Source organism: Ambystoma mexicanum, chromosome 8, assembly GCF_040938575.1.
Source record: "Ambystoma mexicanum isolate Mex_15411 chromosome 8, UKY_AmexF1_1, whole genome shotgun sequence".
Classification (NCBI taxonomy): Eukaryota; Metazoa; Chordata; class Amphibia; order Caudata; family Ambystomatidae; genus Ambystoma; species Ambystoma mexicanum.
In genome coordinates this window covers 426,034,649-426,056,597 of record NC_090929.1, presented here as the reverse complement: position 1 = coordinate 426,056,597, position 21,949 = coordinate 426,034,649, and the positions used below count along the sequence as shown (strand labels likewise).

The 21,949-nt window shown below is 47.2% G+C and overlaps 1 protein-coding gene across 1 annotated transcript in view; it reads right to left on the bottom strand.

The window, feature by feature from the left end:
- Nucleotides 1-233: 233 nt before the first annotated feature.
- Nucleotides 234-21,949, bottom strand: part of MASP2 (MBL associated serine protease 2) — a 345,387-nt gene continuing 323,671 nt past the window's right edge. Inside the window, exon 11 of the mRNA XM_069609941.1 lies at nucleotides 234-1,166. Within this exon, the coding sequence (XP_069466042.1) occupies nucleotides 403-1,166 (764 nt within the window). The 3' untranslated portion in view covers nucleotides 234-402. The remainder of the gene's footprint in view (nucleotides 1,167-21,949) is intronic.

Here is a 21,949-nt window from a genome sequence, read left to right as displayed (position 1 = left end):
TTTCAAAGACAGCTCTTCTACAGTGCGCTTTAGGAAAGGTTTTTGATCTTTTATTTTTTTTAATTTATAGAGCATGCAAACAGCTCGGGGGCATCGAGGCGCTGTGAAAAGGAAATGACTTAGTTACATGAGGCATACATCTTACACAACAGGGTGAGAGGCATTTGGCAGACCTTCTAGAGCAATTGCATACATATAGACTTTAATCACAAGCCTCTAAATGAAAAAAAGTGTTCTCTTCTTCCTTTGTAACTTTATTGACATTCTTTAAAGAACAAACGTTATAGAGGAAATTCAACCAAGGACATTTTACAGTGAATGGAAAGTGATCAATTATCATTCACTCATATGAACGTGCAATTGTCATTCCGTCTTTTTCTGTAACAGTGCATGTATGGAAGCTTAATTTTTATCAAGAATGTTTTGTATCCAAGAGATGTAATTGGTAACTTTTGTATAAAGGCCGTACTCTCCTGCTTCTCCACAATTTAAACCCCATGACACAACACCTCCCACGTACCATTTTTTCGTGGGCACATCCAGGAAAACTAATGGCCCGCCACTGTCTCCTTGGCATGAATCCTTTCCACCACCCTCGGATCCAGCGCAGAACATATTATCTGTCACTATGTAGTCTTTCCCGTCCGGTGATTTCTTGCTTGCATATGTAGCCTTACAGACATTATGATCTATAACATCTACCGCCACAAACTTTAGCTTCCTGGATGGAAGCTCCTTCTCCGTTACTCCCCAGCCAGATACAGCACCAGTGCCGTTGGGCTGTACCTGAAAACCTGGTAAGCAAACTGGCATCACATTTGCACTGATGGGGACCTTTGCGGTTAGTTTGATGAGGGCAATGTCATTGTTAAAATTGAAGTTGTCATGATGGTAACCTTCATGGATAAACACTTGGGCGGGTGAACGTTCGACAAAGTCTTTGGCCGCTAGGCTCAAAAGACCCATTCTGAGTGTCAATTGTGAAATGTCTGTAAACTCCTTTAGAACATGCGCAGCTGTTAGAACCCACCCATCCCGCAGAAGGGCTCCGCCTCCGCCCCTTCCTTCGTTGTCAAAGATCATGACCTGCCAGGGGAAGTCACCAAGTCTTGCATTTTGACCTCCGTAAATGCGCTGTAATGCCTTGGGTGTCCTCGCTCCACAATCTAGGGGAACAATCACAAAAATCAGTCTGTATCCTGTGCACACAGAAACACTGTCAACAGGTGCAGTATTAAGTAGTAAATAAAGCTGAATTAATATCGTTGCTTTAGAATGCTCCTACTGCTATCCAATGGCTTCAAGGCACGCAAGTGGCATGAGGCGCAGGCATCGGGGAGCAGAAACTGATCATTGACACCCTTTAAACATTCAGATCCAAAGTGGTAGGAGTGGAGAGGGGTGGCAAGTGATAAGGAACAATGATCAGAAGTGCAGGTTCATACATTTGATACAGGACGGCAAAATACTAAATGCAGTTCTGCAGGATATGGCTGGGGAGTTAACAAAACTATCGCAATTATATCTTATGACTTGCACTTCCACCCCACAGCCACATTTAGCCATTACCTGATCATCCCAAATGCGACTGCCTTTAGGCTGCAAAAGGTTTCCTGACTTGTTAGCACGTCCACACGTGCTGGCAGGTTATTCATATTACCGCAAAGATGCACGTATTTTTGTAACCAATGGTGCCATAGCCAAAACATCAACCACACTGTAATCCAGCTGTCAGCCCAGCTCTCGGATGCCAACTGTAGACATGCAGGCCACTGGGGCCCGTGACCTCATCCCATTCTTACTATTCCTTGTATGTATGTCACACCTTTGCTTTGCACCCGATGTCCTGCTTTGTTTTTCCCCACACGTTGAGAAGAGGCACCCCCAAAGCAAGCAAGCGCATTATAAACATTTAAAAATAAATGTGCAGCAAAATGCATGCACACGCCTCGTAAAACGGATGAATCCCAACTCCCTCCTGGCAAGCCAGAAACCCACAACTAATGTAAAAACATAGATCCAAAGTCAAATTAAGACTGAGCCTCATTACAAGTTTGCAGGTCTGGAAACAACGGTGCCGGTAAGCTTGCCGGCACCGTTGTTTCCGGACCGGCAAAGTACGAGTTCTGCGGGCGGGTACTGTCCCGCCCACCAGGTCAGATCTCGCGGGGGGATAGGCACCCGCTCGCAGACTTTGACGGTAGCACCGGCCCCATTCCCATTGAGTCCTGTGGGACTCGAATGGGAATGGGGAGTCACTGTTTCTGACGCCTGGCTTCAGGGACCACCGGGGCTGTAATGCCCCGGTGATTCCCCATAGCCAGGCGGCGGAAAAAATACACAACTCCGGCGGCAGCCTGCCGTTTTTACTGGCACGGCTACTGCCGGAGTTGTAATGAGGCCCTGTGTGTCAGAAGGTATGCAGCAAAGACAAGTACAAAGGCTTTCATGAAGAGTAAGCTGTTCACCTGTCTCTGAAATTTCATCTGAGATTCTTTGTTTCTATTGCCAATAGGAAGGTTCTTAAATGGGCTAGTGCCTCATTACAAGTTTGGTGTTTCAGGAAAAAAGTGGCGGTAATTCCATTATCGCCACCTTTCTCGCATCGCCAAATTATACTTTTGGGGGGATTTACTAGCAGCGGAATTACCATGTGATACATCTGCTGATTTTCAGACGAAAAGAGACGATTCACAGCCAGCTTGTTGCTGGAGGTAAATCCTCCACTTTACCTCCAAAAATCAGCAGATTTACAATGCGGTAATTCCGCCAGCAGTGAATCTGCCAAAACTCCCCATGGAGTCCTATGGATTCCACAAATGCGGAATTACCACCACTTGTAATCCCGTGCTAACTCCACGGGATCAAGTGGCAGTAACGTAATTGAGTTTGCTGGTATTTGGGCAGATTCACCACAAGAATACCACCACACTTGTAATGAGACACCAGTGTCTGCTATATTAAGTATTCTGCCACTGTACCGCTTTTTCGTGGCTGTGGACAGCTTCGGGATATGGAGTTGTAGGATATCAGGTGTCTGTAAAACAGTGTTTTTTATTTTTTATTTTAAGCTGCAGGTAGAGGGGTCCTACCCTCCCAGTAAGCCTTGTATAGAGCAGAGAGTTTTTAACTCCATTCTTTATTCAACTGGTATGGAACAGAGTGATTTTATAGCTGGTGTGATGTGGCCTCTGGGGTTGAGAACTAGAATGAGTCTTGATTCTTTGTTCAGTATAAGCTAGACTTGATGCGTCAGAGTTTTTTCTGGAGGCCAATGTAAAATCTATTTGAGTAGTTTAAATGGGATCGGACCACGGCTCTCATATCCTTCACTTTTTGGGACATGTTCAGGAAGGGAATGACTCTTTTTAGATGTGGAAGTGATAATGAGGTCTTTTGGTAGGGCCTTGAATTTGAGTGGAAGAGGGCTGGCTGAAAAAATAAAGCCAAGGTTCTTAGGAGAAGTGACAGCGATGGGGGTCGGGGCAACATGCCCGTTTTTGGTGATGGGAAATGGTGAGCAAAAGGGAAGCTGAAGAAGATGATCTCCATCTTGATCGCAATTATGCAAAGACTATTGTCTATCGGCCAATCTTGAATGATGGATAGACAGAATGAGATGATATTGTAAGTAGAAGGGGATTCATCTAGCCTAAAGATCACCTATGTGTCATCAGCATAGTTTTGAAAAGTCATGGAAAAGGCAGCAGCTAATTGGTACATGCCGGAATTGTATAACCAAGGAGATACCATTGACCCTTGAGGAACTTCATATTTGGACACACCTGCCGTACACAAGAAGGGCCCAGATTAGACTTAGGACTCTGTTGTCAAGGAAAAAAGTAATCCATTTAAGGGCAAATTCTTCGATAGTGTTGGGCAGAAAGCCCACTTTAGTACATGTGGTAGCCTCCTGTGCATTTTGCTGACTTTTGAGTTTTTGTGACTTGTTTTTCTCCCAGCCAGGTTTAATCTAAAACCTGACCTAGTGTGTGGCTCTATGATTTTATGATCTGCCTTAAGAGTTCTAACAAAGGTACCCCTTAATCTCCCAGTCTCTTAGCCATGTGGCTAGGGTGGTGGTGGCTTTTTCCACCTGTGTAAAATGGTTCCACTGGGTGGACTCCATTGCACCTGGCTGGATCCTTTTTGACCTGCTTCTGCATTCATCAAGATGGAGGTTGTAGTTGTTGCTTCAACCAGAGGGGTGACGTGAGTGTCTGTGTCCTGGAACCAGTTCTGACTGTTAGATGCCTGTCTGGGACAGTGTGGATTCTTTCTATTGAGTGAGACCTTTCCTGAATCCCTGAGTATTCTTGGATGGATGGTCTGCTATTGGCTGACCACCCCTTAGTTTGAATTGTGCTTTGTGTTTGATTGGATGCGATTTCACTAACTGGGTTGCGAGGTGGATAAAAGCAGACACTCTTGCCCAATAACCTCATCTGCAGCCGAATCTGCACCCTTGAAGGCCTACTGCTCGAGGAAGGACTAAAGCTCTGCACCCGCATGGCATCCAAACAATCTGAAAGCGAAGCTCTGCTTCTTAAAGAAGACCTGAAGGAACCCACAGTGGCTCTCCTTTCCTCTTGTCCGGTGGGGACAACTGGATCACAGCTCCTACTCAAAGGCCTCATCTCCCTGGAGCTCCTGACTGTGCCTGCAATGCTGGACCCAGCAGGCATTGCGCCTTCACTGCCCGGACACTGAAAACTGAGCTGGCTGGGAATCTTCTCTGAAGGACCCCAGGCAAGCCCTCTAGTTATGCCTCCCCTCACTGAGAATTTCCAGAGGCTGTATCACCCCTATTCCTGTGACAGGACCATTTAACTCACCTTCCCGGTCCAGCTTCCGTGGCTGGATTCTCTATGGTGCATTTTTCCAGCTTTCCTTCATGCTCTGATTTTCATTGGAGGTTTACCAAGCCAACCTCACCCTGGATCCTGTGACTGAGGACCACGTGGTAGCTCTGTATCGGTAACAACCGCTGATCGCAGCCACCTCTCATGTCTGCTTCTATTGCTCCAAACTCCTTTCTTGCGAATCTCCAAATCTCAAGTAATCATCCTCCCCGAGGGCCAGGGGGTCTCAGGTGCATCAGCATGCCATCGCTGGTACCTTTGGTGGTCACTGAACAATGTTCATAGCAACAGACTCTGGAATCCGCCATCTGCATCCTGCTGAACTGCTTTAACCGGTCCTAGGGTATGGCTCTCACAACCCTCTGGTGATGTTGGCAGGCATTATCTTACCTACTTTCGTAGTCTATAGGCCTCTACTTCATCTCCACCAACTTTTGAGGGACTCTCTCCAACAGAACACCAGGAACTACTCCTTGGAGGAATTTTCACACTCAGGTCATTCTTTTACACATACAACTTTTCTTATTCAATTCACTATACTGTCTCCCTTGGTCTCCGAGAATGTGCTTACCTCAATCTAAAAGCATTTACTTCCTGTTATTGCTGTTTCTCTTTCAGTAATGCTTTTCATTTGACTCTGAAATAACAATGATACTTAATTGTTAGTGTGTTGTTTTTCTCTTTGTCTTTTCTTAATTTAAAGGTTATCATTTTCTTTTACAAATATTGTGTGCAGAATATTTCTTATTTGGTGTCTAACAAACAATTGCATACTGAACCTGTGAACTGCTCCACTCCACCTCCTCTGAGTTAGGCCTGGGCTGCTCTAATAGGAATACCAATGGGAGAGCCTGGTAGAGGCATAGCCGGGACTGTCTAACAAGTGGGCCCTGAAGCTAATGCAGTTGAGCCCACCGTAGTGACATTATCATCTATAAATGCCCATACAGAGCTGCTGAGAGGGCATTTACTGATTTTGGGTGGGCGCTGTCCCCTCAGGCCTTATCCTGTCTACACCCCTGGAGCTTGGTGAGCTTCAGGAAATCCCTTGTCGTACCTGAGTCAGGGAGATATACCTGAGGACCCTGACTACAGGGCCTTAAGGAAAATCTCCTTAGCAAGTGGTGCTCGGCAGTGTGGATATTGGTTCCAGGACTGCATGACCACAAAGTCATGAAACACCTGTAAGCAACCTACACAAAACGTGTTTTAAAAAGAGACTAACTTACTTTGAGAGTAATGCTTTACAAAAAATTGAAGTTTTCCCTGGAGATGCCCTGAACATTCAGAGTTGAGAACATTAGAGAACTATTGGCCTCATTGCAAGTTTGGTGTTATTCCGGAGGTAAATCTGTCGGAATATTGTGAAACAGAATTATCGTTACAGCCATTTGGTTCGGCAGGACAGGGAAATAGAAAGGAAGAAGGTGGAGCACCTCAGAATCAAGGAGGCCAGAAGTGAAGGAGAGAGGCAGTCTGGAACAGGATTAGGCCAGAGCAGACAGAACCACGAAACTGGAACTTCAACTCAAGATCTAGCAGTCAGAGTTCGAAGCTGCAAAGTCCAAGAGCACCCTTCCCAACAAGACAGGTGACAGTAAGGGTTCAAACCCTTCTCTCAGAATTCCCAAGTGGCTGCTGAGTGAATGCAAGGAGGGGAATGATGTCTTATTATGGTTGAGGTTCTTTGAGAGAGCTTGTAGAATGGCTTGTTTGACTCTGAACAAGCCTCATGCCTTCTAGGCAAATCGGAACTGCATGAAACTGAGCAAGAGACTTGTGATTGTAAACCAAATTGGTTGTGCAGTTTGGTAAGATTTCCTCTCCGTATCTTGAGAACATTGGGGAGCACAAAAACAAAGACAGTGGGCCTCATTACAAGTTTGGTGGTAAATCAATCTTAAATCTGCTGATTTACCGCCAAACACATTTACCATCAATGCCACTCGGACCCATGGCATTACTACGGGATTACGAGTGATTGTAGGGCAGTGTAAATTCCCATATTTGGAGTCCATAGGACTCCATGGGGATTTTTGACCGATTTACCGTCAGCAGTAATTCTGACGATATTTTACCTTCAAGTGGATGATTTACATCCAGCATTGTGGTAAAGCCTAGGACTGACTCAAACAACCTTAAGATGCTTCAGACCCAGTGGGTTATGCTATAGGGGACCCAGGAGGGTATTGGGGGAGACCAGAGATTGTTGGAGATCTTTTTGATCCCGACCAGATTCCTGAGGACATTTGGGAGCAAAGTGCTAGGTGTGTGTGTGTAAATTCTCCAGCAGTCCACAGACCAATAATCTCCACCAACCTTAGAGACTACCAAAGATGAACCCAAGGATGAACCTCCTTGCCAGACCCACAAGATTACAGAAGAGAAGGTTCCAGATCCCTCGGCATGATTCCTTTCTCCAGCATTGGATCTTTCACAAATTCACATGCTGTTTGAATATTTCTAGTCGTCGCCTCAAGAACATGTACATCAAGGATCTTCATGAGCAATGCCTCTATTGTCTGTACCTGGACCACGATTTGAACAACTGCGCTTTCTGCCAGTCGTTCTCGTCCAAGACCTGTAAGGATTGCCACAGAAGGTTAGTGGTGTCGTTGGACGATGGTGCTGAGGCTTCTGATGCAGCATCTGTCTGCAGTTACGCTTCTGCCAGGTACAGCAGACCCCTTGAGCGAACTCCCTCCTCAAAGAGGTCGGGTCCCATGAAGAATCTTCCTGGGTAAGAGGGCAAAAAAGGGACATGGGTCACATGCTCGGGCTGCTCCTTCGTCAAGGGCTTCGTGATGACTACGGCTATGGCTATGAGAAGGCCCACATTATCTAAACACTCTACTTTGGAGAAGCATCACTCGTCCATGATTACGGCCCCTCCTTCCATGCCATACTCGTTGACGAGATCATAGACGTCCCACGGACAGCCCAAGTCCTCTTCGATGACGACCACCACCTTGTTGACGACCACATCTACTCCATTGACCATCACCTTGTTGACGACCAAGTCAATTCCAGCTGCCGAGTCAACAACTAAGTCGATTTCATTGACACCAACCACCTCGTTGGTATCCAGACCCACTCTGTCAACAAACACATCCTCATTGATGACCAGACAGAGACCCTCTGCCTCTTCATTTCCAAGAGGGGTTGCAGTGGATCCAGTGGCCCCATGACCACTGTCATACCTTCCCGGGACGACCCGTGCTCAGCCCTTGTTTTCACTGGCCCCATATGTGCTGTCCTCTGCCCGGCTATGCCCCCCCCCCCCGGAACAGGCGCTACAACAGGGAGCAGACTTCGACATGGACATTCAGCAGGAGGTGTTTTAGGACGATAATGAAGGCGATGTGCTTCTGCCTACGAGCATGTCACCACCACGAGTCCTCCAACTAAGCAAATGCCTGCTTAACTTCAGCATTCTCCCAGTAAAGGTTCTAAGCAGAATCCTGTTCAAGTTCACACACCTTCCACAGACCTGTCCAGATCCCTACTCCTTCAGGCTTTCGGGACGTGTCTATGGATATTTTGTTCACACTGCAAACATTGATTTCGGAGCTTCAGCAATGGCTCCTAGCGCCACTGCTGCCTCATCCCTTGCAGCCTCATGATTTTCCTGTGGAAGAAGGTTTGGTTCCTCCACCACATTCTGGACCCTCTCCACAGGTGCTACTTCTGACACCAACTGCCCTCACAGATACCGACAACAATGCCAATGACAATCCAAATCCGATGGATAGTTCTCCACGCACTAATTAAACTGACAAGTTTAAAGGCCTAGTGCTAGGTGACGGCAAGTCAGCAGATCTACCTCCAGAGATTCCCTTTCAGATGAAATTGGTTCTTTTCATGCTCTCGTATCGCGAGCAGTGAAATTAATTGATCTTCTCCCAGAGGAGCAGAAAAAGGAGGGGCGCCTTTATCAAAGGCGTGAGTCTACCAGAAAGTCAGTGGTAGCCATCCCCGTGCTGGGCAATATTTGGGAGGACGGTTTTCTCAGTGCGCGCCCAAGAAATATTGCTTCAAAAATAAGTGCAGGGCCCCAGATGCTGCACCTAAATGCCTCCGTACACCGCCTTGCCAGAACTCTGTCTTCTCGGCAGCTTCTCAAATGTCAATTGTCTCCTGCTATGACAGGGCGCTATGGTTCAAGCTGGGTCCAATTCTTGACTTTCTACCTGATGACAAGCTAGAGGAGGTGCTTCCACTTCTGCATGAAGGAGAAGCTACATCAGATCATGCCATCTCTATTGCTGTGGACATCGAATTCAAGGGGGCTTCTACCCCTCCATGGCTTCATCTCGCTCTCTACACAAACAGTTCCATGATTCCACAAAGAATGGTCTGTTCCTTGGTTCTTCTTTAAACCTTGCTGTGTCTCTATTTTATCTTGGAAGTGCCCTGGATGGCTTTCATGGCTTTATTTACTCGGTTTATCGTATTCCTCTTTACTGGGACTGGTCTGACTGGTCCCTTGACAGTGTCTATTCTCTTTCCAATATTGACATACAGTGGGACGAGTATGATTGGTTCCTTGGTGATCTTCACTTTCTTTCCAATGTTTACATATACTAGGACGAGTTTGTTTGATCTCTTGGTAATCTTCACTTTCTTGTTAATATTCACTGGTATTGGGACTAGTATAGTAATCTTCACTCTCTTGTTCATATTCACTGGTACTGGGACAAGTATGATTAGTCCGTTGATGATCTTTCCTCTCTTGTTAATATTCGCTGGTACTGGGACAAGTTTGATTTGTCCCTTGGTAATCTTTCCTCTTGTGATAATATTCACTTGTACTGGGACAAGTATTATTAGCCCGTTGGTAATTTTCACTCTATTTCCATCCTGTCCCCCACCTGAGTCTCCCACCGTTTCCGTTACCTCTTTTGAATTGGGTAAGCATCACTGATTCTTCTCTCATGTTCCAGTTTCTGGTATTACCGCTTTGGTCATTTGCGCCTTCCTTCTTCCTCAAATGGCTCCGCAGAGCCCTTCCTGGTACAGTCTCAGCACTGTTCGAGTACCACAGAGTCCACCCTCTTTGGGTCATGCCAGCGCCTCCAGGTTCTTCCCAGGTGAACAGCTCGGCTCTTTGCCTTCCACGAATTTGCTTCTTCGCTCTCCTGCGTCCCCTTCGCTCGGGAGGTCTCAGCGTCTCCTGGTTCGAACTCGTAGGGCTCCAGTGACACTTCACTGGTCCTCCTTCTGATTTGTGAAGATCACACTGGGCCCTCCCCAGTGTAGAAGCACAGTCCTTGGTTTCTTTCACTTGAGGACTCATGGCTCCTTGAGACATCTTCTTTGTCCGTGCGGTTGGCTGCCAACCACCGCATAGTCTGCATGGTTCTTCCATTCTTCTTCTTCCCAGTACAATTGACCTGAGGAGATGGATTCTTGGAGGTATTACAGTAACATATAGAGACTGGTTGGGAATGACTTGAGAAGTTTTCAGATGTTCTTCTCAACTCCACATAAGGGGGTCTAGGGAGTTCCTGGACGAACAGGAGTCCTTGTAACCCAAGAGGGGAGTCTCTTCCTGTGAGGTCCGTTTTACCGCCTCCCCTAGGGGGAAAGTTGCATAGTGAGTTCACCTCCTTAGCCTCAAAGAGAAGGGCTCCACTCTGGGGACAAGTGGGGAGATCCCATTAATCAACACAGTACTCTGCAACAGAGATGCCAGTCTTTCGTTGGGAAAATCCAGATTTCCCCAGACTTCGAGGGATTACAGATCCTCCTACCATCTGCAGATGTCCCTGTAAAGGCTGGAGGTGGTATCTGTACTTCTACCCTTTGTATGGCAGAGTAGAAGCACAAAACACCCCAGCAAAGGTTCCCTATTTGGTAGCTTGGACGAGCAACCAAGGCTTAAGCTCTCTGGAGGTGATGCGAGCTGGTTCTTAAGAAAAGTGTAGTCCCCAAGCCCCCACAAAGGAATGTCCACACACTGGTATGTGCTAACACAGTTCTTTATATAAAATAAGGTTTCAGAGATATAAACAAAATGAATAACACACTTTGTAAATATTTGCCATATTAGAATTGCCAGAGTACAATGTCTATATGGTACCACACTTAGCTTTAGATTCCCTTAAAATTCATCAACTGCTGACAGGTATATGTAACGCTCACCTGATTCCCGCAGAGGCGCCGGTCTTGACTGGGTGAATGCCGTATCTTCAAAGGTGATGTGTAACACACGGTTGGCTCTTTGGGCTGGACCTCTGTGCACTGTATGTCTGACTCGAAGAGTAAGATGTCTGCAGATACAAAATATGGGATTAATGAACTGGAGTTATTGGGTGCCTCTCTCCTCTTCCCTTTCTCTTCTCCTGTAGAACCCCAAAGGTTAACGCCCTCACCTTAGGTAAGTGAACGCCGAGCTCTCCATCTGCCTCGGGGCAGGGTGCCGTAACCAGTTTCTTCACTGGATAAGGTACAGGCCTCTTGACCTCAGAGGACTGCTGTCCGTCGTTAACTGCACGAACGGTAAGTTCTGGGCACTTCAAATGTCTTAAAAGTCTTTTGTAATGATATCTCTTGTTTTGCAGGGTTCCGGCGATGGCGGATGGCGGGCTGGTGAGAGTTGAGGATTGAACCCGCGTGAGGAATAGAAGCGCCTGGAAGCACGTAAGTAAGCGCTTGTAGCATGCTTCACGATGCGCACTAACTGTCCCTTTTATCTTGCAGGTACAAGTTCGGAGCTTTAGAGAAGCTGAAGGGTGCTGGAATACCCACTGGATTCGGCGTGGGAAGGAGTAATGGCACGTGAGTAATAAAGTTGCCCAATGTCTTTAAACGCACCTTCTTTTGTCTTTCAGATGCGGGATGCAGCGCCGAAGGCCTCCGGAGCGTGCGAAGAGCTGGTAAGCTTTTGTCTTTCAGATGCCGGAATGCAGTGCGAAGACCTCCGGAGCATGCGAAGAGTAGGTAAGCCTTTGTCTTTCAGATGCCGGAATGCAGCGCGAGGGGTTGGTGACAGCCGATGGACCAGGTAAGAGATGCGCTGCCACTGAAGACCGTAGTGCTAACCTGTTCTTTCTTTGTCTTTACAGGTGCTGCTGAAGACTGGATTCCAGGATGGTAAGCCTTTGTTCCCTTAGGCCCAGGATCAGAAGCAGAAGACACGATGAGCGTTCTGCTGCAGAGAATGCAGAATAACACAAAGCAAGATTCATCCATCGGGTGTGGTTTAAATAGCCTCCTGTAGTGCTTAGGTGTCTCCTTCCACAGCCACGCCTAGGTAAGAAAAGAGTTCCTGCTTTCCAGAAGAGTTCCAGTGTTCTGAACCTAGGGAGTGGCTCCTGCCCCACCCAACAGGAAAAGTAGTCCCAATCAGAAGAGGATCAGGTGTTCAACTGGCAGGTAAGTAAGCAGCATGGTCTGCTGCAGGTAAGTCCACCCAAGCATTATGAGCCCGGCGCTTCCAGCGCTGGGACTGGGCATCTTTATGAGCCTGGTGCCATTGGCGCCAGGACAGGGTCCAAAAGGTCCCAATTGGGACTGGCTGGCACTCGGAACTGGGGTTATGGGTCTGCTTCCAAGGGAGTCTGGCAAGTCCTGATCTTTTGGAAGCAGAGATCATGACAGTATAATGGCATACAAATCATGCAGCAAGGTGTAAAAGCATAGATCACAAGGAAGGAAGGCAGGTTAGGTTAAACAATGGCAGAATGCTTCTTTAGTTACTAAGACACAATTCTGAGTGAGGATCCCCCCCAACTAGGCAACCTGTAATAAGAGTATTAACAAGCCCAGTCCATTAATGTTTAAATAGTCTTGTTTACTGGTCAAAAAGTTCAACCACCCCAATGTATCTGAGCAGTGTTGGACTGGCAAGCAAAAGAGGCCCTGGAAACAATGTTCAAAGTGGCCCCATATTATTCAGAAAGCCCAACTCTTTTCCTATGGGAACATTTGGAAATGCCACACAACAGAGGCCCCGGTTGGAGAGGCCTACCGGGAAACCTCCACAGTTCTCTATAGGCCAGTCCACCCCTGTGTAGAGGAGGTCCCAGATATGATCCGCACCCCTGCCCCCCATTGCGAGTTGCCAGTAAGGTACTCGCCGTGGTATGTGACGTATGAGGAGCAAATGAACCAACAGAGAGCCGCACTGGGACTCTGCCCCTTGTACGTAAGGAGATCAATACGGTTGAAGCAGCCATAACGCGACAACCCTGGGCAGCACGATACCCTATCAGTCAGCCATACCAGCTACTGATACGAAATGAGGAATATCTGCACATGGTCCACGAGGAGACCCCTAATGCCTTAATGGAAGGTCAATGAAAATAAACCAAGGGCCCGAGCAGCCCCGAGAACAAACAGACTTGGCTACTGAAAGCACGAATGCCAATACTAGTAACTGCAAGGATAATGATAATGGATGCAGGGGAGAGACACTGTAAAAAAGTAAGAGAATGGTGCCATAAGACAAGATGAAAGCAACCGCCCTGTTGAATGTGTGTAAATAAGCTCGAAATGCAAGAGGCTAAAAAATCAATACTGCTTGCAATGCCTAGTAGAAGAGTAGAGCGGCAAGCGGCAACTATATCTCTACCTCAATACTGCACAATGTACACGTGCGACTCCATTTTGTGAAAGCAGAAATGTACCCAGGCGGCCAAAGGCCTGACAGGCCGAGTTTAGAAACCCAGCAAAGACCAGAGAAGGAGCGGAATTGAAACTCAACAAAGAGAGGCTTATGCCGGGGAGATCGAGGTCAACCAGAGAAGGGGAGGTGAGCATGAGCTCACGAGACTCCAACTACAGAGAATACCAGCCCGTCCGTGAAGGTCAAGATAAGAGAGGCCCATGCAGGTGGCCAAGCGCACACAGAATTAAATGCACAAAAAGTTGGAAACTGAAGCAGATTCACGGTGAACCAACACGTGACCAGAAAGGTGCGAAGATGTACCACCGCCTGATGTCATCCAGAACCAGAGGGTGCCATAACTTTTCCTGATAAGAGACTACAGATCCGAGGCCATACCCAGCCAACTAATTGACACACAGCCCTAAAACACTGATTGATGGAAGGGAGTAAGGGTGAATCTTGGGACACTAGGCACCTGGGTGTCTACTCTAAAGCTGCTAATTAAAATGGAGATTTATGTTTAGGGGTGTAACTTGCCCAATCACAAGGGACCATGTAATCTAGGGTCCTATAGACACTGTAAACAATGAGACGTCGTACTTGTAGTGACGTCAATCACGTGTGGTATAGAGGGAAGGGCGTAGACGCCCACCCGATAAGAGTTATCCAATCCACTTGCGTTATTTCCATATACAGATATAGCACCTATACTTAAGTTACCTTTCCCAACCAATTGTATTGCATGATGATTTTTTGTAGAATTAGACGTCAATGATGACAGATTTTGCCCATAAAAGAGGCTGTTGGACTAATGTTCGGGGAAGTCGGGGTGAGGCAGGTGTTTGTGATGCTGCTGATTTCCATAAGCTGATGTATGTATCATTAAACGGACTTCCCTTTGCCAATTTACTGAGTCCTGATTATTGAACCTTGCCGGAGTATGTGAATCCTGCACTCTGTCCTCACATGGAGCAGCTATCTTGTATGACTAGTTTTCGAGGGTGAGTACTGACCAATGGGCCCGTCAGTAATTTCCTCTCCTCATCAACACTTGGTAGCGTGAGGATGGTTTCGGCCATCGATTATAGATTATTGATTGATATAGTATAAGAAACCTTTAGACCGACGGCACGAAGTAACTCTGGGCCTTCGGTTACATCACAAATCCTTTCGCTATTCCGGCTGAGTAGGCTGAGAAGCTCCCCGTGGACAATGATAGTGTAATCATTCCCAAAAAATCTGCAGTGGGTCTGAAGGAACCTGCCTTTCCAAGCATAACCCTTCTCATTCCCACAGGCAGCGGATCGGACGAAAACCATAAAAGCAGGAAGAGGATGGGGCGGTGATCCTGAAGTTCCAGAGAGGAAAAGAGGCGATCGGTGAGCGAAAACAACAAAACTCGTTACCTTGGCAAATGTCTTATAGGCCTTAGAGTAAGAAGGGGAAAGGTAACGGAGGGTGGTGGAGAAGATTAATACAGTTAAAGGTAGGAAAGACTGTATAAATATAAACGGTAAAAACCCGGGCACCTGAAGTAATTGGAAGGAAAACCGGGGGGGCACCCGAGAAAAAAACTGTAAGGAATACCCCGGGGAGGTGCACCTGAGAAAAAAACTGTAAGGAATACCAGGGGGGCACCGCACTTTAAAGAGTGGTCAGAAGGAACTTGAACCCAGAGCCCACAGAGGGGGGACTTTAGGCTACGATGACGTTTAAAGACGTCATAAAGGGGTTAGTTCAAATCCCATGACGGGCTAACAATTAGAAGGCAGGTATACGTATGACCAGCTGGTGTCTGTCTAGTCTGTCAAGCGTCTGTCCTATATGTCCTGTGTATGCTGAATGTGGAATTATTGTGTTATTAATTGATGGCAATGTATTTTTGCTTTACGCGATTCTGTAAATGAGAGGGAATCGCCACTGAATTGATGTGTTTTGAGTAAAACTGTTGGTATAACATTTTGCGGGAAAATTGGATTGGAGCTTCGTATGTGGTGCTTGCTCATAATAGCGTAAAGTTGAAAAACTGTATGAACATTTTTGATGACAAAATTAAGGATGGAAGAAGTTACCCCACTTGCACACTTATGCAAGCAGTTGCCAAAGCACGCAACAAAATTGAACAAATATAGCCAGGAGTGGGTTAAGGGCACCGCAAATAAAATGTTTATGCCGTGGCCCCAAAATGGGTCATTGTCAAAGGCTGTTTTACAGCACATGACCACCTTCCTACATGCCACATATAGCGGGAAGAAGCTCGAAAAACGCCTTGCTGTTCTCGAGCTTTGGAAAATGTTTGAACAAGCAAAAGAAGAAGAACCCCCCGCAGACTGGATATTAAATGTATGTACGGAGGGGGGTGAGACGCCTACCGCGCCACCTGCCCCCCCGGAACCAGTTGTTGAGGGAAGCAAGTCAGAGGGTCTTTACCCACTAAGAGAGCTTAAGGCAGCCACAAGTTATAGCAACCCTGCATATGAGTCACCTGCCTGTAGCAGTGACGAGACGAAAGAGAAGGAACAGGAAACTGACTCGGCCTCCACAGTCCCATGGGGAAAAGAGAGGCGAGGTGAGGAAAGGAAGGACCAGGCACAAACTAGTGCACCTCTAGATAGGGAGAGAGAGGGAAAGAAGCAGAAAGGAACTGATGAGTTAATATGTACAAAGGACGAATGGATGGGAGGGCAAATACTGTTGAAGTTAGATGGGAAAGGAAGTGATGGTGCAAGGCCGAGTGAACGATCTGATGAGGCGTAAAGAAAGGAAAGGGAAAAAGAAGTGGACATAAGAAACGAAAGGGCAAGAAAGAAGGATAGGTTGCGGCAAGAACAACTATATCACGAAGAGCAAGGTATACCGCTCAGTCGCCCGCAATATGCAGTCTATGAAAAGTACAGGCAGAACATGCTTAGGTTAGAGGAAGAGAAGAGAGTGCATGAAAGAAAGGTAAAAAAGCGAGAAGACGAGGAAAATAGAAGGACAAAGGAACGTAGAGATGAACGGATGAGGGAAGTTGATAAGGCTAGAAAGGAAGCGAAGAAGCGAAGAGAAATAGATGAGGAAGCAGAACGTAAACGCAGGCAAAGGGCACGAGATTTAGAATATTTGCAGTGGGAAGTGAAAAAACCCAATCCTGTTGTAGACTGGGAAGACATAGAAGAGTTCTTCTCTGCAAGCGATGCGGTACCAGGTACAAGCGGGACAATTATTGATGATGACTTCGACACCAGAAGCATCGGGGAAGCGATTGATAAAATATATGATGAGATGGGACTAGAACGAATCTCCCAAGAGGGAAGGGAAGATGAGCGCTTAAAGAGCACTCAGCTATATGACACTGAAGATGTCATCCAAAGTAGTGGGACTAGGGGACGTTCCCTAGATAGACTAGAAGTTGGGCAGAATGAATTTGATGCAAGAAGCTGTGTAAACTGGGAGTATTCAGAGTCAGACTCCGAAGGAGAAGCGGAGGAAGTGGCGTATGACGAAGGGAGGCGGTGCGAAAAGCAGCACCCAGGGAACCGAGAGATACGATGGTCAGATGCAAGCGGGTCCATAGATAGGACACCGAAGTCCGCTGGACAGTCCAGCCGACATGAAGAGACACCCCACGGTCAGAGGGGGGCATCGGTACCTGCCTATACAGATTAGCTAAGGGCATTGCCAGGAAGAAGGCAAGGTGGGAACGCCGCCCAGGCAAGAGAACAAGGAGGGATAGAGAAGGAAAAGGAGGATTGCGCATTCCAATTCCCACTGTTAGAAAAGGGGGGAGCAAGACTGCAGTATATTCCATGGCCACACATGGACCGAGAGAATCTTAAAAATAAGCTTCCAATGCTGACCTCGGGAGCCGGAAAGTGGATACATGAGCTAGAGAAAATGACGGGGGGCATCACTCTAGCCATAGGGGACATTAAGGGTCTTCTAATTGCTATACTTGGTGAAAGAGCAGACGACGTGTGGAAAAGGGCAGGATACCCCAGGGTAACCATAACTAACACCTCCCATGACGGAGCGCCATTTAACAACTGTAGAGCAACAGTGTGGAAAGCGCTGCGTACGCTATATCCAGACACATCTGATATGGGAGCTATAATGACTCGAAAAATGAAGGAGTCAGAGGACCCTTTGCGTAATATCCAGAATTTTCAAGACACGTGGGTGCTCGAAACGCATGAGTCTTGGACAAAATCTATCCCTGTATTCTACCATATATTGTGCCAAGGATTGCCTGAACCAGTCCAGAAACAGCTCAAAAAATTGGTAGGAGTAGAAGCTAAACCATGGGCCGAAATCCAGTTGACGATTGCCCATTACTGTAGATTGTTGCAAGAAAAGAATCGGAAGAAAGAGGCAACACGTAAGGGAGAGGAGGCGAAACTAGTGCAAAGGAAGCTCTCAAAGTATGCTCTCGAGGGAGCCATGCTAACAAGCCCAGCCAAATCAAGTGCACAACGTGCAACTAACCCGCCACAGGCCAATCAGGGTAACGCAGGATATTACCCGAGAGGAAGGGGATTTGGAGGAAGAGGATGGCAGAGCAATCAGGGAGGCTTTAGAGGTAACCAAGGAGGTTTTAAAAATGTTCAAGGTGGTATCCACAGCGCACCAATGGCAGTCCAACTAATCCAGATGGACAGATGGCCCGACCACCACCAGTGTGTTGGCTATGTGGAGTGACAGGACATGTGGCGCTCATGTGCAGAAGCCAAGGCATGTGGCAGAACAACCAAGGGATGGGGACAGGCATGGTGAATCAACCTGCTACCCCACAACAGGGCAATGCACAAAACTATACCGTGCAGCAGCAGGCAGCTGGCTTGCAGCAAGGTGCACAGCAAGTGGTCCAACCACTGAACATGGGGAATGTACCGCAGGGACAACCCCAGCAGACACTGCCACAAGTGGTTCAGGGCACTAATTCAGGTGGAGGAAACCCACAGGTATACAATGGACCAAACCTATATATGAAATAGGACGGTTCACAGGGAACTCTGATGTGTTCTATCCTATCAGTGACACCAGATCCTAACAGGGAACCAAGGGTAAATGTCACCATAGGGGGAAAGAATATTCCTTCTTAGTTGACACGGGTGCAACACGCTCGTGCATACAAGAAGGCAAGTTCTCCTTGTCCAGCGAGGCAATAGATACCCAGAGTTTTACTGGAGCTCATAGCAGAGTTCCCTTTACTGATGCACTCCCAGTCTCTGTGGGAGAGTGCGACATGAATGTACCATTATTGTATTCTTGTCAGTCCCCAGTAAATGTCATGGGTCGGGACTTGATGACAAAATTGAATATGACCATCTCATTCACTGAAGATGGCATAGTGTGCTCGACCCCAGGAATGCATTATTCAAACGTGTGCGAAATGATCAGAGCATACTCTGGACGTGCAGCTATGAGAGCTGTACTGCTGGAGCCAGAAGTATTCGCATATGGCGTACGAGTGCTTATGGCGGGGTTGTCAGGCCTCGCAGACAAAACTCTGAGAACTCCGGATGCGTTTCTATTCAGGCCAAGAATACCCATGCACAAAGAGGAGGGACACGTATTTCCCTTAATGATACACTCTGCCGCAGTGCGAGGAAAAGTGGTATTGGTTGAGGGATGTGACGATGAGGGCAGACCTTGGTGTGCGATTATCACCATCGAAGAAGGGTATCGAGTGACTGACGTCACCGATGACAATCTGTTCGAAGAACACCATGACCTAGAAGAGATGCGGGTGGAAGTGAGTCTCATATTTTGGGTCAAAATGATCAGGCGGGAGGTACCGCAGTGGATGATGTTAGCATTAGTACGTCCAGAATACTTTGATAACGACATGGCCCTGGTGCCGGCCAAGGTATGAACTACAAGGCCCTATGACGTAGGTCTCCTGAAAGGGGCCGGCGAAGTAAAAATTAAACTGAAACCAGGGGCAATTCTGCCACGGGCACAACAGTATCACATGTCCAGAGAAGCGGATGAAGGGATTGCAAAGACAATCTCTGCCATGATGGAGCAGGGCATCTTAGTGATGTCAGAATCACCTTGCAACACAGTGATTTATCCTGTCAAGAAATCAAAGGGAGGGTCTTGGCGTTTAATCCAGGATTTACGAGCATTGAACGACATAGTCGAAGCCGAGTTCCCTCTAGTCCCGAATCCATCTACAATTTTGTGAAACATCCCCACTGAGGCAAAATACTTCACGGTGATCGATTTGAAAAATGCATTTTTCTGTATCCCACTACACCGTGACTCACAAGACCTGACATCATTTACCTTCAGGCAAATGCGCCTAAAAGGTACGAGGTTGCCACAGGGGTATTGCGAGTCTCCATCTATTTTCAACAGAGTCCTGCAAGTGGACCAAAGCAATATTGCGGTGGACAGTGTTGTTTTGCAGCATGTAGATGACATTCTAATCTGCAGCATCACTGAAGAGCAATGCAGACACGACTCAGTCTAGCTATTGACTATATTGGCTGAGAAAGGATACAAAGTAGACAAGGACGAGCTGCAGTACTGCCAACAGGAGGTGTTGTACATAGGGCAACTAATCTCACATGAGGGGAAAAAGGTAACCCCAGAAAGGGCCGAGGCTATCATGCACACGGCCAAGCCGCGCACAATAAAGCAAATGCAAAGCTTCTTAGGCTTGTGCAATTATGTCAGAGCATGGATCTTTGACTACAGCTCATATACCAAGCCCTTGTTGCAGGCCCTTAAAAAGGTCCAGGCGACGAGAGAAAAAATTGAATTGAATGAAGTGATGGAGAAAGGGTTTACAGAACTCAAGGGGGCAATTTGTAAGGCCGCAGTCCTCGGGATTCCTAATTATGCTGAGGAATTCTATCTGTTTTCTCATACTGATGGCGATTTTATGACGGCAGTACTCGCGCAGCGAACCTCATTGGGATATAAACCCCTAGCATATTACAGCAGAAGTTTGGACCCGGTCATGAAGGGCCACTTCCCATGCTAACAAAACCTAGCTGCTGCTGCGTTCGCCATTGAGAAGGCGTCATCCATTGTGATAGGGTGCTCCATGACATTATATGTTGAGCACTCACTATTCGCCATACTAGAAAAGTCAAAGGGCACGCTGACTTTGCAAAGAGCATCAGCCTACGAGGTGATTATCTCTAATCCATCGATCAAAATAGTGCGATGCAAAACTGTGAACCCTGCTATGGTTATAGCCGAGCCAGTCACAGAGGGAGAACCTGTGCATGACTGTGCAAACTATGAAGAATACTATGATGAGATCCCCAGGGTCAAGGAAAATGCCCTGCCAAGTCGAGAGATCGTCTTTATTGATGGGTCATCAAGAATTGACCAAGATGACGGGCAAAGGTGTACAGGCGTGGCCGTAATCAAACACATGGCGAATGGAGAGTTCCGAGTACTTGTCAGTGCGCGAATACCATCTCACTATTCGGCACAGGCTGCAGAACTAGTGACACTGATACTCGCCATCGAGAACCATGCAGACCAGGAAGTAACAGTGTACAGCGACTCCGCCTATGTGACCTCAACAGTGCATGCAGGATTAGCGCGCTGAAAGAGGAGGGGCTACCTCCAAGCAGACGGCACGCCAGTGCAACACGCAGCCTTGTTGGACAGGCTGATGAAAGCACTACAGCTCCCAGTGAGCATAGCGGTCGTAAAATGCGCCGCTCATACCAAAGGAACAGATTTTGTGTCACGTGGAAATCATGAAGCGGACATGGAAGCCAAACGTATGGCACCCAAAACTGAAACAATCATGGACGTGGAGGTGGCACGTACCCATGAACGAATGATGGTAGCACAAGCCACTCCAGAAGCCTATAGCAATATGGGGCAATCTCAATTAATGGAGCTCCAGGGGGAGGCACCTCAGGAAGAGAAAAATGTATGGAAGCGTCGAGGGTGTTCTTTAAACCCCTCTGACGGATTGTGGAGGCAAGACAGCACTGGTAAACCAGTAATGCCTGTCGCCCTTCTAAAAGTAACGCTAGAACAGCTTCACTACCCCATTCATATTTCAAAAGAAAATCTTGCTGCAATGCTCGCGGAAGACTGGTTTATACCGAATTTAGCCAAGCATGTTGCATTCTTTATGGTAAACTGCATTATCTGCCAGCAATTCACCTCTGGGCACACATTAAAAGTAGTGAGAGGAGTCATCCCCAGACCAAATGGACCTTTCCAGCACCTACATATTGATTATGTCGATATCATTCAGGTGTGTAATGGGTACAGGTATCTACTTGTGGTGGTGTGTCCCTTCTCCAGATGGGTAGAAGCAGGCTCCTGTACACACCCTGGCGCTGCCTCTGCTGCTAAATTCCTGGTGAGGGAGGTTTTCCCTAGATGGGAGTGTGCGAGGTAATGAGATCTGATAATGGGGCACATTTTGTAAATGCAGTATTTGAGCAGATTAGCTTGTTGCTTGGTATAAAGCACAAATTCTCGTAGGCGTATCACCCAGAGGGAAACG